Source organism: Setaria italica, chromosome IX (genome assembly GCF_000263155.2).
Source record: "Setaria italica strain Yugu1 chromosome IX, Setaria_italica_v2.0, whole genome shotgun sequence".
Classification (NCBI taxonomy): Eukaryota; Viridiplantae; Streptophyta; class Magnoliopsida; order Poales; family Poaceae; genus Setaria; species Setaria italica.
Genome location: NC_028458.1, coordinates 50,820,010 through 50,846,727, shown reverse-complemented (window position 1 = coordinate 50,846,727; position 26,718 = coordinate 50,820,010). Strand labels below are relative to the sequence as shown.

The 26,718-nt window shown below is 48.6% G+C and overlaps 3 protein-coding genes and 1 pseudogene across 3 annotated transcripts; all 4 read left to right on the top strand.

The window, feature by feature from the left end:
• Nucleotides 1-3,956: 3,956 nt before the first annotated feature.
• On the top strand, nucleotides 3,957-5,606 carry LOC101765284 (annotated as a pseudogene).
• A 6,160-nt stretch (nucleotides 5,607-11,766) lies between these two features.
• Nucleotides 11,767-13,835, top strand: LOC101776889 (aldehyde oxidase GLOX). The gene has a single exon (XM_004984896.2). The coding sequence runs from the start codon at nucleotides 11,953-11,955 to the stop codon at nucleotides 13,678-13,680; it is 1,728 nt and encodes a 575-aa protein (XP_004984953.1). The 5' UTR covers nucleotides 11,767-11,952; the 3' UTR covers nucleotides 13,681-13,835.
• Nucleotides 13,836-17,172: 3,337 nt separating this feature from the next.
• Nucleotides 17,173-18,018, top strand: LOC101776481 (basic blue protein). The gene is made up of 2 exons (XM_004984895.4): nucleotides 17,173-17,446; nucleotides 17,544-18,018. The coding sequence occupies exons 1-2, from the start codon at nucleotides 17,278-17,280 to the stop codon at nucleotides 17,735-17,737; spliced, it is 363 nt and encodes a 120-aa protein (XP_004984952.1). The 5' UTR covers nucleotides 17,173-17,277; the 3' UTR covers nucleotides 17,738-18,018.
• Nucleotides 18,019-18,346: 328 nt separating this feature from the next.
• LOC101764890 (ERAD-associated E3 ubiquitin-protein ligase component HRD3) lies at nucleotides 18,347-26,407 on the top strand. Its single transcript, XM_004987016.3, has 6 exons — nucleotides 18,347-18,978; nucleotides 20,334-20,825; nucleotides 21,860-22,075; nucleotides 23,313-23,636; nucleotides 24,072-24,314; nucleotides 25,788-26,407. The coding sequence occupies exons 1-6, from the start codon at nucleotides 18,391-18,393 to the stop codon at nucleotides 25,980-25,982; spliced, it is 2,058 nt and encodes a 685-aa protein (XP_004987073.2). The 5' UTR covers nucleotides 18,347-18,390; the 3' UTR covers nucleotides 25,983-26,407.
• The last annotated feature ends 311 nt before the right edge of the window (nucleotides 26,408-26,718 follow it).

The window sequence follows — 26,718 nt, the reverse complement described above, 5'->3', positions numbered from 1 at the left end:
TAACTCGCCTGCCGCCGTAGTCATCGATCCGTGGTGTCGCGGCAAGGAAACCCACGGAATGTCCAGGGCCAAATCATTGCATCTCCCTTGCCCCCTCCGGTGCTTTCTGCTTTTCCGCGGGCATCATGAAGCGAACAAAACAAGTGTTTCTTTCCCTGTCTCCGTGTTCGGAAAGGCGATCAGGGTAGCTAAATGGAGGCCGGCTCTGTTAGATTATACTGAAATTCTCCAAGCACGATCGATTACTACTGAGCACTGACTACTCCATTTGGCGACAGCATAGAATCTCTCCGGCCGCTTCCCAACGCGGCCGTGCCATGATGGGCAGGTGCCTTGCGCCCTCAGGCCATCACAAGATGCCCGACGAAGCCGCGACCTGCAGGCCCTGCTGCGGAGAGCACGAACAACCAGGGGTAGACCGCTAGTGCCATCAGGGACCAGGCACACCGGGTCGATTGCATGCGCTGCGAGCCTGCGACCGCGGGAGGCCGGGAGCGCGTCGTCCCCCGCTTGCTGCGGATAGCCTATCATTGGCTTGGCCGGGCTCGCCACCAACCGCATCATGCCCGCGGCTGATTTTGCGTGCAGGCAGGCCAAACATCATGTATGATCATGTCCGGGCAAAGGTTCAGGGACGCGTATCTGCAACAGGTAGCGAGAGTGTTGCTTCGTCAGATGCTGCTTGTAAGCGATCGATGGTCATAATTCTTGTCTGTTGACATGTTGTTGTATCAGGTCAAAACGCTTTATCAAAGGATAGCACTTAGTACGAGCATGGGCCCGTGGATGCCAATGAGTCTGTTGTTATCCGTTTCCAAGTGGACTAGACAGGCTGCTGAAAGTTCAGACATGGTTATCTGAAAACTGACACAAGACCACTACTCCTCACCAAACCTAAAAACTCTGAAGTTTTTTTTTCCTCTCCCATTTTCTCATTTCCCGACGAGAAACGGATCAATCAGCTGGCCGGAGCACGTCTCTGTTCAACCTTTTTGTCCTTTCGAAGTGGCCGCTAAAGCTCTCTCGGAATTCCGTTAGGAATCCGCCGCGAGACGCCTTTACGGTCAGCGCGGCGGTGAGCGCATGACACTTGACACCACTGAAATTTTTCTCCCAGCAGATGCAGATCAATATCGGCATGGCACCGGAGCGATCACGATCCGATATGCCGACGGATATTAGAGATCGGCTTGTATCCCCGCCCGAGAATCTCAATCTGCCCGGCAGATCTCCCGAGAATCCTGACCTCACCCCCCCGCCTACTCTCTGGCCACCTTCAACACATTCAGAGTACTGCCCTTCCCTGGTCAGAGAGGCGTTGCGTCGATCGCCCTCTTGTTTCTCGCCAAGACATCGCCGTCGGACGAGGCGGAAAAGGCGTTGTTCCTGAACAACAATATTCCCATATCTCTCGCTGATGGAACTGCACACCCGTGCAGTCTCCTGGACGTATTGACCGGCGTGCCCGCACGCGTGCGGTTCGGTGCGGGCATTTTGTTTGCTTTCTCCCAATCTGTCAAACCGACATGGCGGCGATGTCAAACCGAGATGCTGCAATGCAGCGTGATGGTCGTGGTTACTGATAGGTCGGCTGATCTTATCCCATTTGCTACCACGCTTTGGAACTTCGTCAAGTTGCGCACATGTGTTTGAAGATACATGCATCGAGATCAACGGTACAATATCTTTGAGCAGATCATGTGAAAGAATCAGAATAGCGCAAGAAAGGGGATGGGAAGCAAACGAAGTATTCAGGCACATGTAATGTAACCGAGTTGAGACATATCCTTCTATCTTTCGTTCAAAAGAGAGCTGATCTTGGCTGAGAATGATCACGCTGTGGGCACATTAATTCTTGGGTATCACGCGGCATCAGCAGCAATACTTCAGTACTGTCTCAGGAACTCGAATATATCTGGAAATCTAAGCAAGAACGTCGCCATGCAGGATGGAATCCTTCATGGGAAAACAAAACGGATAGCACCTATTAAAGACAGGATCAGGTGTGAACTGAAGATCATTGGATCAAGAAGAACAAGGGTGTTGGCGCGGACCAAAGGCGCGCTCTAAAAGCCTGATGACGAAAAGACGGGGGCGCATCAGGAATTCGTCCCCCAATGGCACAGATGCGCCCATGATTATGAGTACTAAAGCGAGGGCACGCACGGGCAAAAGCGGCCGATCTAGATGGCATTCAGCCCCGGCTAAGAATCTCGCGCTTGCCGGATGCCAACTTGACAGGGAATTGGAGCAGCATCGGCCACTACTCCTTTTGGCTCGGAAGGCCTTTGGGGCTTTGACCGCGGCATCTAAGAATGCCATGTCCTCTTCTTCGTCTACGGGATGGATGCATCGATTGGCTCCAATGCTCCATTATGGACACAAGTAGGAGCTTCGCTTTTGGAATTTCTGAGTCCCACTGAACACTGATTGACGGAAGAATCCTTATTCCAAAGAATTTTGCTCGCATTGGGCAGTTGGATATTCGCGTTGCATCGTCCTGATGCGCGGAGTCTTCTTCTTCCAAGGCTGTAGTTTATGCAAGGAGCCATCAAGTGTTTGCACTAGCTAGGTGGTGAATGGAAACAAGTATTTGCCTCTCGATTTTCACCGTCCTATCACAGCACGGAGCTGTTCTAAGTGGACTCGCAAGTTTCTAGTCCCTTCATGAGGAACCTGTTTTAGGTGAATGGAAGTAACCCGCTTTTAGGTGAAGAATATGTGGACACTCTGACCACACTTCAAAAGCAAAACCAGGCCTCAAAGTCCAAGTTTGCTTCAGTATGCTGCTATGCCAAACTTGAACATGAGTAACGTGTTTTAAAGTAGCTGCAGCTGTGGTCAGCCCTTCGCTTTGCTGCAGCTGTGGCTGCACAAGCCGCTCGGCTGCTGTTGGCCGGCTGGCTGCAATTTCTGTAGCTGCTGCTACAGCAGCAGCTCTTTCTTGTGACAGCTTAGCATTTCTAGAACAGAAATAATTTGCCTGCTTTATTGGAAAGCATAAGACCGGTGATATCATCAGATTTACATGACTAACTGTACAAGTCTTCAACAAAACGCAATGTCTAAACATAGCTTATTCTAGTGATTAAGACAAACAAACTGCAATGCCAAACTAATAATCTGCAATCTGGACAACTGTGCTTCAATCCAAAGAATCATTATGGATTTGAGCATTGCAAAACACTCAGATGGAGACCTGAGCCATGATGAACTAGATCACTTGCAGATGAAGCTGTACTGACCGTGCAGCGGTCCGAAGACTGCACCTGTAATTTTGTCTGTTCTCCTTGACCCTGGACAATAATTCTGATCCTCCGCTCCTTCAGCGAATACAATCGTACGTACTGTATATTTGGATAAACGAAACATAGTTTTTCATGAGTCTTCGGGCCGGGGAATCTGCAAAAAGAAGTGTCCATTTCAACCAGAGCACGGAAGATCCGTCCAAGTAGTAAAAGGAGCTTTGCCTGGTCAGAATGAGAAAAGGCTACTGCTTTTCGACAGAAAGATGAGTTGAAGTAACAACTGAGGAAATCCTCAAAATAATTTTCGGCCCTGAACAAAAAACTGAGAAAAAAAATTTTATTTTTATTTTTTGAATAGGTGAAAAAGCTTTTATTCGTTGTACAACATCTTGACTATTCGTTGAGGTTGATGCTGAGGTCGTCCTCGTCCTACACGAAACAGAAACTATTAGCTATGGTGAAAAATACTACAGCTACATTTGTTACTAGCATATACTCCCTCCGTCCGCAAAAGATTGCAATTCTAGCACAGTATCATAGTTTTGTATCTTAAATTTGATCAATTATAGATAAAAAAGTATCAATACTTATGATATCAAATAAATAGCATTAGGTTAATTATGAAATGTATTTTTATAATAAATTAATTTGGAGTCATAAATATGAATAGTATTCACTAGAAATGTGGTCAAACGTGAGCTACTTTTGATGGCACGCAACCCATAGTTGCATTCTTTCCCGGACGGAGGGAGTACCATATAGGCCAAATAAAAAAGATAATAATAAAGAAGGTATTCGTTTTGCCAAGGCGAGCGGCGCCGGCGGGAGGTGGGACCTCCTGCAGTGCAGCATCGGCGTGTCGGCGATGCACATGCAGCTCCTGCACAACGACCGCGTCATCATCTTCGACCGCACCAACTTCGGCCGCTCCAACCTCTCCCTCCCCGCCGGCCACTGCCGCGTCAACCCGCGGGACAAGGTGCTCCCCAAGGGGGACTGCACCGCGCACTCCGTCGAGTACCACGTCGCCTCCAACTCCTTCCGCCCGCTCTTCATCTTCACCGACACCTGGTGCTCCTCGGGCACCGTCGCGCCCGACGGCACGCTCGTCGAGACCGGCGGCTGGCTGGACGGGTACGGCAACACGCGCACGATGCCCGCGTGCGCCGGCGGCGGCGTGAGCTGCGACTGGTTCGAGAAGCAGGACGCGCTCGCCGCCGGCCGCTGGTACGCTACCAACCAGATCCTCCCCGACGGCCGCGCGTTCATCCTCGGTGGCCTGAACCAGTTCAGCAACGAGTTCTACCCGAAGGCTGACCCTTCTGACAAGTCTGTCATCCACATGCCATTTTTGGAACAGACGAGGGATCCCGAGCTGAACAATCTCTATCCCTTCGTGCTTCTCAACATAGATGGCAACCTTTTCATCTTCGCCAACAACCGCGCCGTTCTCTTGGACTACAAGAGTAACAAGGTCGTGCGGACGTACCCCGTGCTGACCGGCGGCGACCCCAGGAACTACCCCAGCTCGGGCTCGTCGGTTCTGCTCCCGCTGAAACCCAACCCCACCGAGGCCGAGGTGCTGGTCTGCGGCAGCGCGCCAAAGGGCTCCTACCACTCCAGCCGGCGCCGTCCCGTCACCCCAACCTTCGTCCCGGCGCTGGCGACGTGCGGGCGGATCAAGATCACCGACGCCGCGCCGGCGTGGGTCGTCGAGACAATGCCGTCGCCGCGGGTGTGGGCGACATGATCCTGCTGCCGAACGGCGCGGAGGTGGCGATCATCAACGGCGCGACGGACGGCACCGCCGGGTGGGACGCCGCCAAGACCCCGGCGTACGCGCCCGTCATCTACCGGCCCGACCACCCGACGGGGGACCGGTTCGAGCAGCACGCCGCGCCGACGGGCATCGCGCGGATGTATCACTCCTCGGTGGTGCTCCTCCGCGACGGGCGGCTGCTGGTGGGCAGCAGCAACCTGCACATGTACTACAACTTCAGCTAAGTGCGGTTCCCCACCGAGCTCAGCCTGGAGGCCTTCTCGCCGGAGTACCTCGACACGGCCAACGACGTGCTCCGCCCGAGGATCCTGCACCCGTCCCCCACCGGCGCGGCGGCGAGCGTGAGCTACGGGGCGAAGATGAAGCTCAAGTTCTCGGTCCCGGCGGCCTCGGGAACAAGAAGGCGCGGCGGCCTCGGCGAGGCGTCGGTGACGATGGTGGCGCCGTCGTTCACGACGCACTCGTTCGCGATGAACCAGCGGCTGTTGTTCCTAGAGGCGACTAACCGTGTGTTTGTTTACTGGGTCGGAGGGGGTCGGAACGGGTCGGACCCCCTTCGTCCCACGTTTGGTTGAAAAGAGGATTGGGTTGGGTCCAACCCATATGTGAATATTCCTACAAGATTCGGATCGAGGTGATTCCTCCAAAATCAAGGGATCACGCCGACCCACATGCACGCCGTGTGTCTCCGTTTCCTCGCTCGCCCATCTGCCGACGCGCTCGCCGCCTCCCTGCCGGTTCTCCTGCCTCGCTCACTGCTGGAGTCCCTGCCTCCCCGCCGATTTGCCCTCCCTCGGTCGCCGCCGGAGCGTGGGGAGGAGCGAGCGGCTGGGGAGGAGAGAGCGGCCGGGGAGGGGAGCTCCGCCCGCCGGCGGAGGCGGTGGCCGGCGCAAAGGGAGGAGTGGGGGGCGGAGGCGACCGGCGGTGCGGGAGAAGCTGGGGTGCTGGTGAGGTGCGGCGCGAGGAAGGAGATAAGGAGCGGCGCAGGAAGAAGAAAAAAAGGAACGGCGGAAGGAAAAAATGAGGAGAATAACAGGTGGGGCTCGCGGCTGACAAGTGGGGTCACTACTAACGGTGTTAAAAGGACATCCATCCCAACCCTCTCGATCTCTTCAACCAAACAAAAGACGGGTCAGCTCCAACCCACTCATCCAAACATGGGATGGGTCGGCTCCAACCCACAAAAATGGGTCGTTCCAACTCAACCCACATCGTCCCAAAACCAAACGCATACTAAGATGGTGGCGGTGCGCGGACCGGTCAGCACGTACCATGCGTCCGTGACGATGCCGGCGACGGCGGTCATGGCACCGCCGGGGTACTACATGGTGTTCGTGGTGAACGGGCTCGTCCCCAGCGAGGGGATCTGGGTCCACATACAGTGAGCTAGAGCGGCTAGAAAGATTAATCATAGAACAATTTGTTGAATTTACAGTGATATTAAATTCCAATTTATTGTCCAGCTCCAGCCCCGCGTTGCCGTTGTTAAGACAGAGAACCTGGTAGCGGTAATGTTAGCGTTGACAGTCATTGACTCGCTGCGTTCATATCGGGCCCTAGGTGTTGATACATCATGTAGCGTATGCTGTGATTGTCCTATGATCAGTACGCTAGTACGCACAACACAACAGCCTACATATCATTTGCTAGCTCCAAACTTGAGCAAGAGAAGCCTACAAACCCGAACTCTCATGTTGCTCTGTAAAAACCGGATGACCTATATAGTCTGCTGAACTGCATGATTTGTTTAAATAAACAGGAAGAACTACGGGGAAAGGTGATGTGGTTGTTTCTAGTCTAACAGTTACTGCTATCGGCACTTGCCAGTGATGAGCCCTGCCCTAGGATCATCACAAGGTTAATTACGTGCAGCTTGACCATCAAGCCAAATGCCAGGCTAGAATTTGACTTTTTTGCTATTGACGATAACTTGCGAAAAGTCCGGTTTACACCTTCAAACTATCACAAAAGTCCGATTTTTCAAACCTCAACTACAGAGCTGGACACCAAGGGCTATTCAACTATTTAAATCTTGCAAATTTGGTCTTTGGATGGTTTCAAAGACGGTTTCCAACATATAAAAATTAAAAGGATTACAATTTAATCTATAAAAAATCATAAATAATTCATTGTAAATCAGAAAAAGATGAAACACGTACCATTTTTTTTTCTAAAAATGTAACGTATACGTTGGCACTCTATTTGAAATTATTTGGACTCATGTTCTTCGTTTTACTTGCTCTATTCAGAATGGGAACAAATAAGATCAAAATGACTCCAAATGGAGCATCAACAGGTAGGTTGCATTTTTAGAAAAAAAAATTGGTAACATTTTTATATTTTTATAATTTAGAATAAATTTGTTATAAATATTTTAGATTCCAACAATTTGAAAGGATTTTGATGTCGCCTAGAGGGGGTGAATAGGCGAATTGACAAACTTTAAACCAAATTCAAACACCTTGGGCCTTGTTGCCTGGACAAACCGGTCAGACCGGTTTCCTAGACCGGTCAGACCGGTCTGAGGCAGTGAGGCACACCAAATTGATGCTTGATCCCCTCTTCGACTTTTAGCACCAACAATCTTAAAGAGTGTCACTTGTAGATGATATTTGGCAGAATAAACTTGTCCCTGCACACAGGAATGACACACCCAAGTAGATCGCAGCGGAAGCACAAGTCAATGCTAGAAAATAATAAGTAATGCAAACCGTAAAGAGGACACAAGGATTTGTTTATTCGAAGTTCAAATTCAACCAATGAATCCTACGTCTCCGTTGAGGAGCCTATTGAGATATGAGTCTTTTTCAACTCCCTCCCAACAAGCCGGGTCTCTTTCAACCACTTTCCTCGTCTCCACTAGTTGATCTTTTTCCTTGCGGAGGCAAGATCGTAGCCTTCACAAACTTGCCGCTGCTCACCACACGTTGGGAGCTAGCCAGCGACACCTAGCCGTCTAGGAGGCAAACCTCCAAGAGTAACAAATGCTTCAAGGCTTTCTCAACACAAACCACAAGTGCTCAATCTATGGATGGCTCTTCTTAGCTCACAATTGCTCTTAACTCATTCTCTCTTCCACCCAACTCACAAGATTTCACTTAATTCACACAACCTCACAAAGAGGGGTTGGGGAGAGCTTTTGTTGGCTTTGGCCTGGATTAGAATGGTCTAGGATCACTGTTTTTGCCTCAGGAGCAGCAACCTCCAAGAGTGGAGGTCGTGGGGGTATAAATACCCCAAAGAGCAAAAATTAACCGTTGGAACATTAGGCAGACCGGTCAGACCAGTCTACTAGACCGATAAGACCGGTCTAACTCGAAAACTAGCTGTTGGTACTTAGACCGATCAGACCAGTCTGGCTGAGCTAGCCACAATGCTCCTAACACTCACTCTTGTTGACCTAGAGGTTAAACCAACCCTTGTTATGTGTTTTGTAATCTTTTAACTCACTCAAGGGTATCTCTCAGGGTGAAACTCACATGGGTCAACTAAGAGTATTTTTGGTGTTGTCAATAAGCTAATGTTGCATCCCTCTTGATAGTACGGCATACCTATACTCAAGATGAAATATAAAAATCATATCATCCTCTTGAGTTTGTAAGTCTTCATTCTTGCCATACTTTGATCTTTGGATACTTGAGGGCTTCCAACATAATCTTCAACTTGAGCACATCCAACTTGAGCTAGTGACTTAAGGCTTCCTTTTGTCCATAATAAAGTATACTTGAAGTCTTTTTAGTCACTCCATTTTACCAACCATGATAGACTAGATGCATTGCATTGCTTCCCTCGGTAAGGCCTAGAAATGATATCTCGAAACCCCCCGATACTAGCTATTTCACCCTAGCAATATGCCCATGGCACAAGCCGTCGCTTATCCAAAGCTTGATTAGTCCCTCGTCTCTAGTACCTCATTTGATTTCTTCACCCATTCTTGCCACATTGAGTTTAGATTTGCTTTGACACCAATAGTTAAATCCCATTTGAAGTCTTCTTCAAATGCTTGATTTAGGTTGATAAAGAAACTTCCATGAATTGCAATCTTCCACTTAATAAGACCAATATGTAGATCATAAGCTCGTGTCTTTTAGCATATCCTTATGAAGTCTTGAAATTTTTCTTCTATGAATATTTCGAACTTTTCTTGATGACCCCTTTTCTTTTGGTAACACAAGCTAACAATTTGCTTGGTAAGTTATAGATCAAACTATAAAAACTCATCTCCAAGCATCATTCAACTCTTGCTTGCTGTTGTTCTTTAATTTATCTTTAAGGGATCACATACTTGCTTGCTACCTTCATTATGTGCCATATGATACTCATTCACTTGATAAGTCAATATTGCAATATGAGTATAAGAATAAACTCCTGCTCACAAACTTAGATAAACAAGTTAGTCCTTTAATTGTTTTGTCATCCAATTCACCAAAACCCACTTAGGGGCTTAGATGCACTTTCACAATTTTAATTTTTTTGGAAAATATAAAAAGAATCTAGAAACCACCCAAAGGATGAAATTTGTCTGTTTTTTTTTATGATTGGATGGCCTTCCGTATTCGATTTCATTCGCAGTTTAAGTTGAAAATCATACTATCATATTGGTGGGTGGAAACTGAACTTTTTCCTAGTAACTTCTATGGAGGTGGTGAAGAAAAAAAAAAGATCAATGGCATCACACAGGACATTAGTGACTTCATACCCATGGGTTTTTCCCACTCACCCATTCATGCCATAATAGACAGTGACCAAACTTTGTTGAGGTCTGCAGCGTTGTGGCAGACTAAGGATTTGGGACTAATTACTCATATCACAACAAAAAAAATTGTGCATATTGATCCTGATATTCTTTTGCCTCACCATAAGGGCACAACTTGCTCCTATGTAAGTTGTTCCTAGTCATGAAAGCTGCTTAAAAGCACAATATACATGAGCTTCACATTCTTGCTTGCTCCATAAAAAGGGAAATTTAGATCCTGTTTGGATCCGTCCTTGATTGTGGAAGATGGCTTGTAGCTTTTGAGACCGTAAGATGAACTAGCTTTAGTTATGCTAAGAGCTCATCCAGACGTTAAACTTCTCTTAGATAATTGGCTGGGTAGTCTCTGAGTTATTGCGTCCCCTCCTTTTCTTTTGGGCTTATAGCTATGTAAAAACTACTTGTAAATAGTCCGCCATTCTTTTTACTAAAAAATAGGTAAGGGCTCCCTGTCTTTCTGTAAATTAGCTAGAGCTTTTAAGCCTCAATGCATAAGTTAGCAAAAGTTAAGGTGTGATAGCATGTAGTATCACAAAAGTTGGCTTATATATTTGGATCAGGTAGAGCTTTTACTTCACAATAATCTGAGTGGATCTAAACGTGCTCTTCCATAATATCTTATGTATTCCATTAAAAAAATCTTATGTAAATACAGAGAGTACAATCTTTTTATAATACATGCAGCCGGTTTTGCTTGTCATCTAAATATTCCGGTTACTCTTTTGATTTTTTTACTTTGTTTTTTAAGCTCAAAATGTTTCATTTCGCAACGTGGAAATCGAGCTCTACTTCTTCCTGTCGTGTAGGTCTGGTCGTCTGGAAATAATCGAGACCACATAGCACTCCTGCCATAGCAATCACGGTGGGTGGTGGCACCCGTTCCCGCCTTTAAAACCAACAGGAGGTGTGATCCGAATTTCCAGCTCGGCGGGCATGGCTAGCCCGCACGGTTTGGTGAGCGCCATAAAACGCCAAGGGCCGGCACGGCGCTCGATCGCCCGTGCTCCACGGCCATCCAATCCGCCCGAGCACATCCACTGTTGGTTTTCGTCACGTTCCGCCGTTTGTTTGTTGCTAGTCCCTGCTTTTTTTTCCCAGCCACGCCGAGAACCCCACGGACGAAGCCCACCATGGCATCATTGCATGCATGTACCCTGAGCACGCTCCGGCCCGAGACCCGGCAGCAGGCCGAGTACTCGACTCGATCTCCCTCTCCGCCGCATGTTGCCACATGCCAACATGCGCCGTCGTCGGGACGCGCCCCCCGGCAGCAAGGCAAGCGATGCAAGCGACGACGTGATCTGAGCCGCCGCGCGCTTCGCCCAACCCGCGTGGCGCCTAGCTAGCTACTCAGTATATGCATGGCCTAGTGTGATGGTGGTATAGGACAGTCGCCATGGGAGTCTCCGTTTGTCTCGTCCCGTTCCTGTCACGTTGCGGAGCTTGGGGCTAGCACGACCTTTTTCTGCGAGCCTGGCTTCTCCACGGCGTTTTCGCTCGTCCCGCGACGCAAAGAAGTCGGTTTTGTTGTTATTGTTCAGGGGTGCACGGTTGCTTCACGCATATCTAGATGGCTATAGGAGTACTTGGCTAGATCGACGAAATCCGACGTCGCGGTCTCCGAACAGTCACGCTGCGCCCGGGGGCCACCATGGATAAGGCACCACCACGTCATGCCGTGCTCTTGGATGGTTCAGCCGCGGCAGGGAAGTACGGGTACTTCCATCCGCCCTACCGACCGTCAAGAACAGGGGCGAACGGAACAGCAAAATTACCGGGCCGGCTGTTGGTCAACTCATGAAAAGATGCTGGGAAAACCAAACATCGATCATTCAACTATTCAAGAACCAATGCGCAACTTAATGCTGGGCCATCTTCACCAAATCGAAAACCGTATCAAAGAACCCAATCTGGCCAAAGCTAATCACTGGGTCGTCTGAACGAAATTCCATCCCGAAGACCTGAGCGTGCAGTAGCTGGAAGGTTTATTGTTTAACGTGTGATAATCAGGGGGCGGAAATGGCCATCAAGCCCTGTGCGCGGCTGCGTATATATACACGCTTGCTGCTCACGGCCTAGCTAAACACCAGTGCTTAGCCAAGAAACAGAATCAGAAAAGCCTGTCCCTGATTCGACGCCGCAGCATCGTGGCCATCGTTACATCCACCATGGAGCTTAGATTGGTTGGGGAGACCCGTGCTAGCCGTCGCCACCTCGTTCTCCTCCTGCTCCTAGCCTGCGCCTACGCCAGCGGCATTGCACCGGCGAGCGGCAGCGGCGGGAGGTGGGACCTCCTGCAGCGCAGCATCGGGGTGTCGGCGATGCACATGCAGCTGCTGCACAACGACCGCGTCATCATCTTCGACCGCACCGACTTCGGCCGCTCCAACCTCTCCCTCCCCGGCGGCCGCTGCCGCGTCAACCCGCGGGAGCGCGCGCTCCCCGGCGGGGACTGCACAGCGCACTCCGCCGAGTACGACGTCGCGGCCAACGCGGCGCGACCGCTCTTCGTCTTCACCGACACCTGGTGCTCCTCGGGCACCGTCGCGCCCGACGGCACGCTCGTCCAGACCGGCGGCTGGAACGACGGCTACCGCAACGCGCGCACCATGCCCGTGTGCGGCGGCAGCGACGGCAAGAGCTGCGACTGGTCCGAGAAGCAGGACGCGCTCGCCGCCAACCGGTGGTACGCCACCAACCAGATCCTCCCCGACGGCCGCGCGTTCATCATCGGTGGCCGGAGGCAGTTCAGCTACGAGTTCTACCCCAAGGCTGACCCTTCCGATACGTCTGTCATCCAGATGCCATTTTTGGTACAGACGAGGGATCCCGAGGAGAACAATCTTTATCCGTTCGTACACCTCAACATAGATGGCAACCTTTTCATCTTCGCCAAGAACCGCGCCATCCTCCTGGACTACAAGCGGAACAAGGTCGCGCGGACGTACCCCGTGCTTGCCGACGGCGACCCCAGGAACTACCCCAGCTCGGGCTCGTCGGTGCTTCTCCCGCTGAAACCCAACCCCACCGAGGCAGAGGTCCTGGTCTGCGGCGGCGCGCCATCGGGCTCCTACAACTCCACGAAGGGCAGCGCCCGCACCTTCGTTCCGGCGCTGGCGACGTGCGGTCGGATCAAGATCACCGACCCCTCGCCGGCGTGGGTCATCGAAACAATGCCGTCGCCGCGGGTGATGGGCGACATGATCCTGCTGCCGAACGGCGCGGAGGTGGCGATCATCAACGGCGCCGCGGACGGCACCGCCGGGTGGGAGGCCGCCGGCACCCCGAACTACGCGCCCGTCATCTACCGGCCCGACCGCTCGCCGGGGGACCGGTTCGAGGAGCAGGCCGCGACGGGCGTCGCCCGGCTGTACCACTCCTCGGTGGTGCTCCTCCGCGACGGCCGGCTGCTGGTGGGCGGCAGCAACCCGCACACCTACTACAACTTCAGCGGCGTGGAGTTCCCTACCGAACTCAGCCTGGAGGCCTTCTCGCCGGAGTACCTCGACCAGTCCAACGACATGCTCCGCCCCAGGATCCTTGATCCGTCCCCGATCGGCGCGGCGTCGAGCGTGTCCTACGGCACGACGCTGAAGCTGCAGTTCTCGGTCCCGGCGTCCGCGAGGAGAAGGCGCGGCGGCGCCGGTGGATTTGGCCTCGGGGAGGTGTCGGTGACGATGGTGGCGCCGTCGTTCACGACGCACTCGTTCGCCATGAACCAGCGGCTGCTGTTCCTGGAGGTTGGCAAGACGGCGGCGGTGCGTGGGCGGGCCGGCACGTACAACGTGTCCGCTACGATGCCGGCGACGGCAGTCCTGGCGCCGCCGGGGTACTACATGGTGTTCGTGGTGAACGGGCACGTCCCCAGCGAGGGGATCTGGGTCCACATACAGTGAGAGCGATGGAGTGAAGGGGGAAAGGGGGTTATAGAGAAACTCTATAGAAATTGATTGCTGAATTTCATTTGTTTCGTTCTGCCATTTCGCAGTACAGGTGTAAGACACAAAAAGTCCCTGGTAAAAAAAGGTGCTAATGGTAGCGTTGACAGTCACTGACTCACTGTGTGTTCCGGTCCTTCAGTCCTTATTGACATGAGATGAGATTGGAAAGAAAGGGAGGAGAATGTCTGTAAAACTGGGCATCAGAGAGAGCTTCACGTGAACACTTGCACACGTGACGCGCCTCGACCGCATCTGCTCTTGGCTCTTCCGGCGTACGCGCCATGCTCCATAGTCCATGGACCGTGCAAGCGTTGGTCTGCCTGCCATGCATTCGTGCGTTCCATACGGATCGATGACCCGCTGGTACAGTAGTAGTAGACAGAGAAGAAGATGGCAGCTACGCGAGCAAGCGATGCGTTCGGTTACAAGCACTCATTCCTACTACTCCTACTGAGCTGGGAGTACGTGCGCCGTTTGCGTGAGCTCGGGCGCCGGCCGGCCGGCGGCCGGTGGGCTCGGGTGCGCGCGGAACGCGTGTGCTGACGGGACGTTGGCGCGACTGTGCGAGGACGGCGGTCGTCACGGAGGCCCCCCCGCGGTGGGCGGATCTGGCACAACACGAGTGCTAGGCAGCGACGCCGACAGAAGCAACGGAGTATCGCCGGCGTGCCGAGCGAGACTGGACCGCAGCCACCAGCACAAGAAGATACGCGCGGCCCGCGCCTGCCCAGTTGCATCACGAGCTTGCTGGTCATTTTCGCACGCTGTTCCATTCCAAACACGAATCATGAATCAAGCCTTCACTGACCAGGCTGTCGTTTTTTCCGCCTGTCGGACCTATTGGATGAGCATTTCCATTTGGAATCAGAGAACCGCCATAATAACTGCAGAGAATTAATTTGCGTCTCTGGCTGGCTGTTTGGAGGAGATGCTGCGTGGTCCTGCTACCGGTCCAACTGGCCCAGGCCCAGATATTGCAAATTTGCAAAGCCACATTTAAAACGGTCATCGGGATCGTTGGCACTTGGCAGAAAACACTGCCCGTGTATGATTATTCTGTTGCTAATTGCGTGCGGTTCCTTGCTTACACACATGGACCGGAGCTCAGAGTGTGCATTGATGCTTTTGTGTGGTTGTTAGATTTGTTCGCAGTGCAGAAGCGATCGAGCGAGCTACCGTTCTACGCTTTCTTTGCAACTAACTGGATGCGCCGGTGTTCTTTCTGTGTGTTGAGCAGAATTGCAGTACTAGCAGCGGCACCGCACCGCACCAGCACCACCATGCCACCAACCGATGAATGGCCCGGTAAGGATGATTAGGCCCACGCCACACGCCTCTCGCCACGACCCAATCCTGGGCCTCCTCTAGGATTGGGTATTTGGGCCTTGCACGACCGCTTCGTTCGTAGTCTCTCTATCTCGTAGGACTGAGGCAACCGAAGCAAACCAAGGAATCTGTAGCCAGGAGTCGCGCCAAACACATCCTGCGAATGTTGCGCGGGAGAACAAACAAGATTGAGCACCAAAGGTGCCTTAGGGAGCCTACCAGAGCAAGGCACATGTACACCCCGAAATGGCACGGACACGAACAGCCTAAAAGCTCATGAGGCGGCCGTCAGGGCGGCGCACCAGATAACCACCGTGTTCCAGTCCCGTCGCCAAATTCTCTGAACTGAGCCGCGACCACCTAGTTCCCTGAAACTTCACTGTACTGCGACACAGTCTTAACTTTTTAAAAAAAACTGCGACACTGCCGTGCTGAGTGCTGACATCGGCATGACGAACGAAGAAAGCTTGATTGGTTTCGAAGAATCTTCAGCTCTTGGGGTTCCCTTCGTGCAGGACAAGAGAACAGCAATGTCGTCAGAGGCGGCTAAAGCAGCCGCAAGGGCAGAAAATGGCAGCGATGAAGCTACGGGGCTCACGTTCACCGAGCCAAAGGTGCCCTGTGGCGTCGAGGCGGATCACGGGCTCCTCGTCCTGTTCCGACGCAATTATGGGGGCGCTCTTGTCGTGCTTCTCGCCCTTAACACTGGCCCAAATCCTGATGAGTACGCCGCGTACAACATTGTTTAGGAAGGGAGGAGAGTCTGGTCTCTGGTGTGTGCTTGAGATCCCGTCCCGTGGCCGTTGAAACGACAATCTTGGTTACATCACATGCTAGTCCAACCTTAGAACATGTCAACTTGGGACCTGAACACTCGTTCACTCAGTGTGTTTTTATCGTCTCAACACTCAATCACGCAGTCCAACCTAAAGTGACTCAAGCCTGAGAAATGAACCATTCGCTTTAGCGCCTAACTTTTTATTTCTTCTTTGGAAGGGCAAGTGGCCAAGTGGGCAACAGCTTGACAAAGTTCAGATACTACCTGAAAGTTAGCCAATGAGTGAAGTTGCCCGTGAAGAATGTTTCAGACATAACACATTACTATATTCTAAATTTCGCATTACGCTAACTAATTAGGGAAGTTGGCCATTTTTCTTCAGAGGAAACAAGTGCAGATTGCCGAGGAACCACGTGCATTTTCACAGTGAATTTGCGCAACTTGCACTGTGCTTGCATTCTCGGGCATTTCACAGTGAATTTTCGGGTATTTCAAGAGATTTTGCCGAATTGCGCTTGCGTGCTTTGACAAAAGCAGCTGGATCAAAAGTAAAAGCAACTGATGGAACTCACAGGCTGACATGTAGGCAGCCGCTGTTTATTCGTCCTCTGCATGCCTGCATGGCTGCATTGGTCTCTTGAGTTTGTGTCTGAACACAGGCACATCAATGTTCATGACATACTACGGTGACAACTGAACTGAGCAGCTCGAAAACGATGGCACCTTCCTTGCGAAATGAAAGTATGACAATTTCACAGGCAGTGATTTTTGACGCGGCCAAGTCTGACAAAGACCTGAGTTTGGCCCTTGCCTTTCAGTCCCTACCCGATGAACAAAACAACCTGGCAACACTCGTCAATCCAGTGCACATGTTCGCCGTTTCCCGGTACAGTTTTTTTTTTGGGCGCCTGTGATGACTCCCTATATTTCACCAGTCTAGCTAAAATTGCATGGTCCAGTACAATGGCAGTACTAGTGTCACAAAGATTGCCGGGCATGGGCGTGCTCATGTATGGATGCCGAAAGCCCGTTAAACGATAAGAACAGCGAGTGAGTTATGAATTTTCATGGCTGCATATAGAAGTGGCAGGAACATGAACTGAAAGAAATATTCCTTGCAGGACCATGAACTGAAAGAAGTATTCCTTGAAAGGCTCAGCTCGGTCCCCAGCTTTTGTGAAAGCGCATTCCATGCGCGCCGTGGGGCATTCGGTACAACCACCATCGCATTTTGGGTGTAACCGGAGTAATTTTATCGGACTCTTGATTGGATCCAGGTTGCTGGCTGGCCCTTTCCTCGCTCCTATAAAGAGCAGACGGACTTCTCGCTGGCCTCCACAGCAGCTCAAACTCAAAGCAGCGGCGCAGCTCTCTGCTCCACGTCCTCTTCACCTTCTACTACACAGGCCGCAGGCGCAGATAAACCAACAACGAAGAAGCGAAGCGCCATGGCTCAGGGAAGGTGCAGTGCGGCGTCGAGGTGCCTCGCCCTCGGCGGCCTGCTCGCCGCGTGCCTCCTCCTCGGCGCCGCCGACGCGGCCACGCACAGGGTCGACTGGTCCTTCAACGCGGACAGCTGGTCCAGGGGCAAGAGCTTCCGCGCTGGGGACGTCCTCGGTGAGTGGCCAAGCTAGCCAGACTGCTATCTCATCGTCCGCGGCGAGGTTTGGTGAGATCTCCAAACTCTCATGGCTTTCTTTTTTCCTGCGTGCAGAGTTCAACTACGACCCCTCCCTGCACAACGTGGTGGCCGTGGACGCCGGCGGCTACTACGGCTGCAGCTCCTCCGGCAGGGCCTACGGCTCGGGGAGCGACCGCATCACGCTCGGCCCCGGGACCAACTACTTCATCTGCAGCCTCAACGGGCACTGCGGGATGGGGATGAAGATGGCCGTGAACGCCAGCTGAGGTCCTCACGCTGGTTGCAGCAGGGGGACACTGAGTGCTGTGGCATGCTGGCATCCGTGGTCCGATCGTGAAGGAACTCAATCGTGTGGCAGCGCACGCCCTGCATCACTGTCTGGATACGTGCCGATACAAGTTTTCATGCGTTATCTATGTGTGGAGTGGTAGGTGAGGCATGATGTGTGTATGGTTACTGGCCGATACTCAGCTTTATTGTTTGTTCGAAGCAGTAGCCTCTTTTGTTTGTTCATTCATCGTGACTTTGCATGCAAACCCCATTGAAACGGTGGCGCGTGATAAAATGCTGGATTGTGCAGAAATTTTAAACTCAAAGCAAATTGTGCACAGTTCAGAAAGGAAAAAAAAATACCCAAATTGTGAATACACAACACGCATCGGTGTCAATTGTCAAACGAGCCAGCCCAAACCACAGTCGGTAGAACTCCATCGGGATTGGGCCCACTTAAGGCCCAAAACGCCCCAGCCAATCACATAGCAGAGACACGTCCCATCTCCACGTCACCGCCAAAAATGTGAATCCAGAAGCCGTCCGCTCGGCTGGCCCACCTGTCAGCCACGCGGCTCCCCGCTCCTAATTCCCAACCCAACTCCACTGGACAACGGGGGTGGGATCTCGTCGACTCGTGCCTTCCCCGATGGCTCGCTTCCTCCTCCACCGCCCTCTCCTCCTCCTCGCCGCCATCTCCGTCGCCATCGTCGCATCTCTCGCCCGCCCAGCCGCCGCTGTGCGCCCCTTCGTGCTGGTCCTCTCCGTCGACGACTTCCTCAAGGACTCCTCGGCGCACCCCTCCCTGCCCTCCGCCGACTCCGCCGGCGCCGACGCCGACGCCGACGAGTGGGACGACTTCGCCGACGACTCGCCCGGCGCGGACCCGCTCCTCTCCCCTTCATCCTGGGTTCCCCTCCTCGACCCCGCCAGCTCTCCCCCCTCGGGCGATGAGCCGGACTCGCCGGCCGACTCGCTCTTCGTCGCGGGCGCCCGCGCCATGCTCTCCGCGGCGTCCGAGGGGGATGACGCGGCTTTCATCACGGCCGCCGCGCAGATCGAGGCCGCGGCCACGGCGGGGCACCCGGGCGCCCAGTCCGCGCTCGCGTTCCTCTCTGGCGCCGGGATGACGCGCCCGGCGTCCCGATCGCGCGCGTTCCTGCTGCACAAGTTCGCTGCTGACGCGGGAGATCTTCAGTCTAAGATGGCCATCGCGTACTCCTACTTCCGCCAGGAGGTGAGGCGGTCAGACCCGTTTGCTTCTACTCATTCGTACACACTGCGTATTCTCATGGGGGTGGGGTGTCCGAGTGATCTCAGTTAGGTTAGTTAGCGCACTTGGAGAATTGAGAACGAATTCTCGTCAGATGTTAGCTTTCGTTCGTTGGGGTAGATTAAACTCGCGAAGGTTTAGTTCCTTGGGGTAATTAGGCCCTACTCCCTCCGTTTCAAATCACAAGTCATTCCAACTTGGAGAGTCAAACCATTTTATGTTTGACCAAAATTATAGAGAGGATCATAAAGGTTTATGGCACCGAATAGATATACTATGAAAATATATTTAATAAATTATTTAATGGTACTTATTTGGTATCATGAATAAACAACAACAACAACATAGCCTTTCAGTCCTAAGCAAGTTGGGGTAGGCAATTTGGTATCATGAATGTTAGTACTTTATTATATAAACTTTGTCAAACTTGAGATGCTTTGAATCTCTAAGAAAGTTGGAATGGCTGATAATTTGGAACGGAGGGAGTACTATAGTTGCAAATTGTTTTATTTTCTACACATAGTCATACCTACTGTAATTTGGTGTAGGCTTTACTATTGTTTGGTGGTAGATATTGCAAGTCCACTTCTTCCCCAATGTGTAGTGTGATTTTCATTTTTACTGCAACATATTTTTGCAATTTTGGCACGAAAACACTTGATCATACATAATCAAATTCCCCTCTTTATCCTCCCACTGTTCCAGAGTTTATGCAATGGTAGGGCTACCAACTTTTGTCTGAAAGTAATGCATTCCATGAAACCAAGCCATCTTAGAAGGTGGAGGTTATTTAAGCAGCAATAATCAAGTTTATGATATTATCATTTTTTTTTGTGTTGATACTGTGAGTAGTTTGCTTTTATTTCATGCCTGTAAGGCATGCTGTAATTGCTTATACCTTTCTATCCTGTATCCTGACAGTGGATCTTAATTGTTGTGTTCTCTTTTCATTAAATAGAATCCAAGTAGTCTTCTTTTTTTGCTCTTTTTTAGCAAGTATGGAATTATCCTCTAGAGAATTAGTTATGCTCCCTGACCAAACTTCTAATTCTTTTTGGTTGCTTGCATGTATCGCGCAATCTGCGATAAGCTTAAGTTCATTTACAAAAAGTAGGATTTGCTCAAATTTGATTCAGCTATAATTTGTCAGCAATCCACAAGGCTTACCATTTTCTGATTGTTTCTGCCCTTGTATTGATTGCGTATGGTACACTAGTTATTCTAACCTAATTATCACCATGGAGCTTGTTCTTTTCAGATCATATTCGTGGTGTTTGTTAAACTAGATTCCTGCCAAATCCTAACATTGTTTTTTTCAGATGTATGAAGAAGCTGTTACACTATATGCTGAACTTGCAGAAGCTGCCCTAACAAGCTCCTTGATATCAAAAGAGCCACCAGTGATTGAACCAATCCGCCTCCACAGTGGGACTGAAGAAAACAAAGAGGCCTTGAGGAAGTCCCGGGGTGAGGATGATGAGGATTTTCAAATCACAGAGTACCAGGCACAGCGAGGCAATGCTGGTGCCATGTACAAATTAGGGCTTTTGTATTACTATGGACTCCGAGGGCTCCGACGTGATTATAGAAAAGCATTTCATTGGTTTTCAAAGGCTGTTGAGAAAGGCGACACACGAGCAATGGAGGTTCTGGGTGAGATCTATGCTAGAGGTGCTGGAGTGGAAAGGAACTATACTGAAGCTTACAAGTGGTTGGCACTTGCTGCAAAGCAGCCGCATTACTCAGCCTACAATGGATTGGGTTATCTATATGTCAAAGGATACGGGGTGGAGAAAAAAAACTTGACAAAGGTAATTATGTGGTAGACTTTGGATATAATTGCATATCTGTAGCATAATGTAATTACTGACATTAGAAAGCTTAAAAATGCTGCGGAACTAAATGTTTTACATAATTAAAATTCACTCTAGCTTCTGTCATTTTGTAATGGTTATGGTATTTTCTAGACGGCTAGCTTTATCTATAGCTTATTTTGATAGATAGTGCTGTTGTTCATGGAGGAACTTAAATGAGTGGCTTGGTAATAATAGCAATCTTGATCCCTTGTTCCACAAGTTGGCATGGAGCTGCAAAGATGAAACATGTTAACATCACAATAAATAATTGTTACGAAGTAATTTGAGTAACATTGTATTTTTTTCTTGTTTAATCTACGTGTTATATCCAGCTTCCATAGTTTTCAACCAATCCTAGTGAGGAAGCATGTATTCTTAAGAGAAATGTCATGGTCCACATTTTTGAGCTTGGCAAACAGATTGTCGAGCATCTTCTTCACGTCCACGGCGGAAATTGACTCACCCATGGATCGAGAGCATCTCTGACACCAAAGATGATAGGGTTAGTTGATGGGAACAGGATAGCAAAAGATGGAGCTAGTTTGCCCTTGCTAGAGGCTCTGAACAGCTATTTAGATGGATTGGTGTATTGTTTGAAATTAAATATATTTACGAGATAACTTTTATTGGTTAGTCCTGCCACCACTAATTGTGTACCATTTTTATCATGAGATTTGCCAAATTTGATGGTAATTCGACAAGCAAACACCAATTGCATGGGACATGGTCCACTGCATATTGAATTTTATGGTGTGCAATCTGAAAACAAGATTTGAAGGGAAAGTAGAGAAGTGGGTGGCATCTCTTGTGGATTTTTTCCAAGACAGACATATAACCACTTTTTTTCAAACAAAAGAAAGAACTGCATCATATACTACTATACTATGTCTGACAACGGAGGCGCAGATATAAAAAGTAAAAAAGATATTCTCCAATAATCTAAATACTCATAAACTTTAAGGAACTTACCATTCTTTTTGTTGTTGCAGGCAAGGGAATATTTTAAACTTGCAGCTGACAATAAGGAAGCTGGGGGACATTATAACCTTGGTGTGTTGTATCTTAAAGGTATTGGTGTAAAGAGGGATATTATAGAAGCATGCAATCATTTGCTTCAAGCAGTTAATGCTGGGCAACCAAAAGCTATTTATCAGGTGGCGAAATTGTTCCAGAAAGGCATTGGTCTTAAGAGGAATCTCCATATGGTAAATGACTTAGCTCCTGTGATGTTTTAGTTGGTTAAATGAAGTAGGATGCTCCATGAGCATTATGGGGTCAGATCATCATGATCTCTGTTAAAAGGGCTTTAGGTAGAAATTTGGTTCCTGAGTTTTATGAAACTTAAAATGTGAATGTTGTGAGCTGACTTCTTCACATTATCTTCTTGGTCTTCTTGATTGATCCTTTTATTCTGACTCAGCGTAGGAACCATTTACTTGCATTTATCTATGTGCAGTGTTATAAGCATGCAGACATGGTTTTCCATAAAACATAGCATCAAGTGACAATTCAGTGGGAACAACATACTGTCTCTAGAGAAAATGTTGAAGTGAATGAATAAAGTAAAACAAAAACAAAATCGGTGTCTAACCATAGGTATAAAACATAAATATAATGTACAAAATTACATGTGTAGCGATGTTATCCATAAAAGCATGGAAAGTTAAAGCCAAACAATAATTGTGTATGTTCGTCCTTTCTCATCCATGAGGAGAATCCAGGTTTGCAGCTCTTTACTTTTTCTTCTTAATAACACAACTCGCCTTGTCTGAACTGTTTGTGTAGATGTCTCAGTCCGGTATAAATAATTCAAAACCTAGACATATTTGCAAGCATCGTTATTTGCTTCCTGCCAAGACTGCAGCAGCCCAGTGACTTCTTGGTGATGCTATAGCTGACGGTCTGACAGATGCAACCTATCTGCTCTATTAACACTAAATGACACTAATCGTTAAAATACCATGGTAGATGTGCAGAATTTTTGTCTCATGCATGCCCATTGGCCATATAGGCACACCCACCCACTTCTGCTGACATGTGCCTTTTTTCCCTAACTATTTCTCTTGAATGAATGTTGATTCTTTCACCAGGCTGCACTAAAACCCTTGCCTGTATTTTCTGTTTTTGTTTTTTATCTTGCTAAATTGAATGTGTCTTTGCATTCATATCGCTATATCGTTATACTATCTCTGTTCCAACATGTAAGGTGTTTTAGTTTTGTCCTAAGTCAAAACATCTCTACCTTTGCCAAAGTTTTTATAAAAGTATATTAATGCCTATAACATTTAGGAAGCATGCAATTATTTAAGAATGGATGGAGTATGCAATGTTTGATTCTTTTGGTACTAATCTTATCAGTGTTTCAAATAGGGGAAATAAAAATTTATTAAATAATAACTCCAGTTGTCTCAGCTACTCATTGTAGGGTCTTTCCTGTTTCAGGCAACGATGCTGTACAAGTCTGTTGCTGAGAGAGGACCCTGGAGTTCACTATCTAGATGGGCTCTGGAATCTTATTTGAAAGGCGATTTGGGGAAAGCGTTGCTCCTATATTCCAGAATGGCAGATCTTGGATACGAGGTTGCACAGAGTAATGCTGCCTGGATTCTGGATAGGTATGGTGATCAAAGTATTTGCATGGGAGAATCTGGTTTCTGCACAGACATGGAAAGACATCTTCGTTCACATGCTTTGTGGTGGCAAGCATCTGAGCAGGGTAATGAGCATGCTGCTTTATTGATTGGTGATGCCTACTACTATGGTCGGGTATGCATTACAGTCCCCTGACTTGCTAAAATACATAAAGTTGGTTCTGGCTTGTGATACAATTTTGAGTCCATATGTTGTCCTATTGGGTTTTTCAGATGATCACAGTTTTCCACCTGGTATCTTAAACAGGTTCACATATTTTTTTAAAATATATATTTCCATAGACACTACTTTTTGTTGAAGGGGTGGTTCTCACTATTGGTTTACCTGTTAACATGACCCTTGTGTATTAATATCACAAACATTATTTGAAATGTGATTAATAATATATCATTTTGACATTACGAATTTTAGAAATAATTTGGAACAATATAAAATACCTTGTTCCTTTGCCAAATTATGCATTTCAACATACATGTTTTGTTAGGACGATTTCAAAAAGAAACTAAACATCAATGCGACATCACGTGTACCTGTATTTCTCTGTTACAGGGCGTAGCAAGGGATTATGAACGTGCAGCAGAAGCATATATGCATGCTCAGTCACAGTCTAATGCTCAGGCCATGTTTAACCTTGGGTACATGCATGAGCATGGTCACGGACTTCCCCTTGATTTGCACTTGGCAAAAAGATATTATGATCAAGCTGTTGCGGTGGATTCAGCTGCTAAGCTCCCTGTCATGCTTGCTCTTACAAGTTTATGGCTAAGGAAGAACTATGCTGACAGTTTTTTGGTAAGACTTTGTCCTCTATAGTATGTGTCATGGAGTTCCTGGTTTCATATACGATATATATATGCCTTTCACTCTTAAGTCTTACTTATATTAAGTTCCATTCTAATTTGAATTTGACTTGGGATACCTTATATTGTGCTTTATGATTGTCCTCGAAGCCTATGAAATCAATGTTTGTGCATAGATTCAGCTCTTTCCTGGATACCTTGATGGTTGTTGACCAGTTCCCAGTGATAATTTGTTTAAATTGTATTAAATGAACTCTGGCCTGAGTCCCTTAAAAAGGTTGGTTGGTAAAGCTGTCTGGGTTCATTTGGAGTTGTCAAATGTCATTATTACAAAAAAAAAAGGTCGCTTCAAGTTGGACCATCTTTCTGAACATACTGATGTTAAACACACCGATGATAGATATAGTCTTGCCTGGCCTGGATTTGCACAATTACAAGAAGCTGGTTAACACCAGTTTCACATACATACCTGGATATTGTGAATGTGTTTCCCCCCTGTTTGACAGTTTCTTCTGATTTTATTTCGTTTAGCATCTTTGCCTTTGTGCTCCAGTTTCCAGTACTCAAAATGATTCAAGACAGTAACCCTTGAGGCCTGGATTGGGTAGTTAGGACTTTTAGCATAGTCCAAGGGGATTGAGCCTTCTATCCAAACAAACAATAGTGTTGATGCCTTGCAGAGGTGCCTTTTACGGAGTCTTTAGTTGATGAACTATGACGATTTTGTGAACAAATAGCTCGTTTGTGTATTGGAGTTGGTGAAAACATATGGATAAGAAAGATGGCTTGTAAGCTAATATGGCAGACCAGAAAAACTTTGATCCCTGTATTTGGAAGGGTCAAAATGCTAGTCTTTGCTAATTCCAAGTACACTATATGTAGCACACCTTATTACTACCTCCGTTGACGTTCGTTAGTTCATTTTTGAGCTAACCATCCTCATATATTAGAGGATGGAGGGAGTAGCAATTTAGATTGTCTGGGAATTTTTTTACACTAGGGTTGGAAGTTATTTCTAAAGCAACCAAGTAAATTTTGGAGAACATTGTGTGTGAACCAGTTGGGCTAGTTGTTCAGGTTTTTTTGCTAGTTTCCCTATTAACCGTGAAGCTGTAAGGTTTTTAGGCCTGGTTTCCCTTGTAAACTTGGTCAACTCTATTTTTCAGTAGTGCAATGCAGGAACTCCCTGCCCTTTGAAAGTTTTTTTAAAGAAAAAACCCAAGAAGCACGAACTCATGAATTTAGTTTTTCTTTTTCAAGTATGGCATATGACATGTTGGATATGTTTAAGCCCAATACACTGCATGGAAAAGGATGCTGGGTGCCTAGTTTCTGATGTGCGTTTGATGTGTTTTGTAGTCTTTTAGTGATGGCATGTGATTGGTTGTAGTATTTGTGCTTGTTAGCATATTGGCAATTGTTTTTTATTCTTGCAGTACTCAGCAAAGAATTTCCAAAATTTCAGGTTCGTTTTATTGATTCACTGCCGGAGATATATCCCGTCGTTGAGGAATGGGTGGAGGATGTTCTCATGGATGAAGGGAATGCAACAATATTGACTCTCTTCGCTTGCCTTGTAACTGTCCTGTACTTGCGAGAGCGTCAACGGCGTCAGGTGGCTGCGGCCAACCCCCAACAACCTGATGGTGCACCTATGTAATGCCGGTTTACATCATGATGCGAGGTTCCTGTTGACGTGATTGCCTGAGGTACATACAACGGTTTCTTCTCATTCAGAGATCTGAAGTTTTGATGAATATCTTAAAGGATTGCGAAACAACAGTGCACATAATGGAGTTGTGGATCACCTCCAACATCTAGTGGCATTTTCCCAGGGATTTCGGGTTGTAAAATGTTAGCTTCTTGACATCACTTTGTGTACACTAGAATTGATTAGGGTAAAGACTGAATCAGACATGAAAGCTGCTGGAAACTACGATGATGATGTGCTTCCAGGCTTCACCTCACAAGACTGACAAAGCTATGCTTGTAAAGGGCGACAATTCCTGAAAACTGTCTTCTTAGAAATATTGCCTTTTGTATATCACAATTGTTCAAAAGTAGGATTAGTTTTTCTCTTGTGCATGGACATCGAATTTCGACATACGCGAGAAAGGTGTGCATATCTGGAACAGGCAACTGTGCCATGATCGGCTAACTTTGGTAGGTCTCAACCGGCTTCATCACCAGCTTCCAGTGAAGCCCTACCAGAAAACGGCTTCATCGGAGAAGCCCCGGATTTTACGGCTTCATCAGAGAAGCCCCGGATTTTGCGGTCACTGGAGCTGATCGATGGAGCAGGAGCCAAAAATATTGGCTTCCCGCGGCTCCGCCCCTTTCGCTGGGCCACTATTCCAAATTTGCCCAGGGAGACGGGCGAGGTGGCCGGCGGGTGA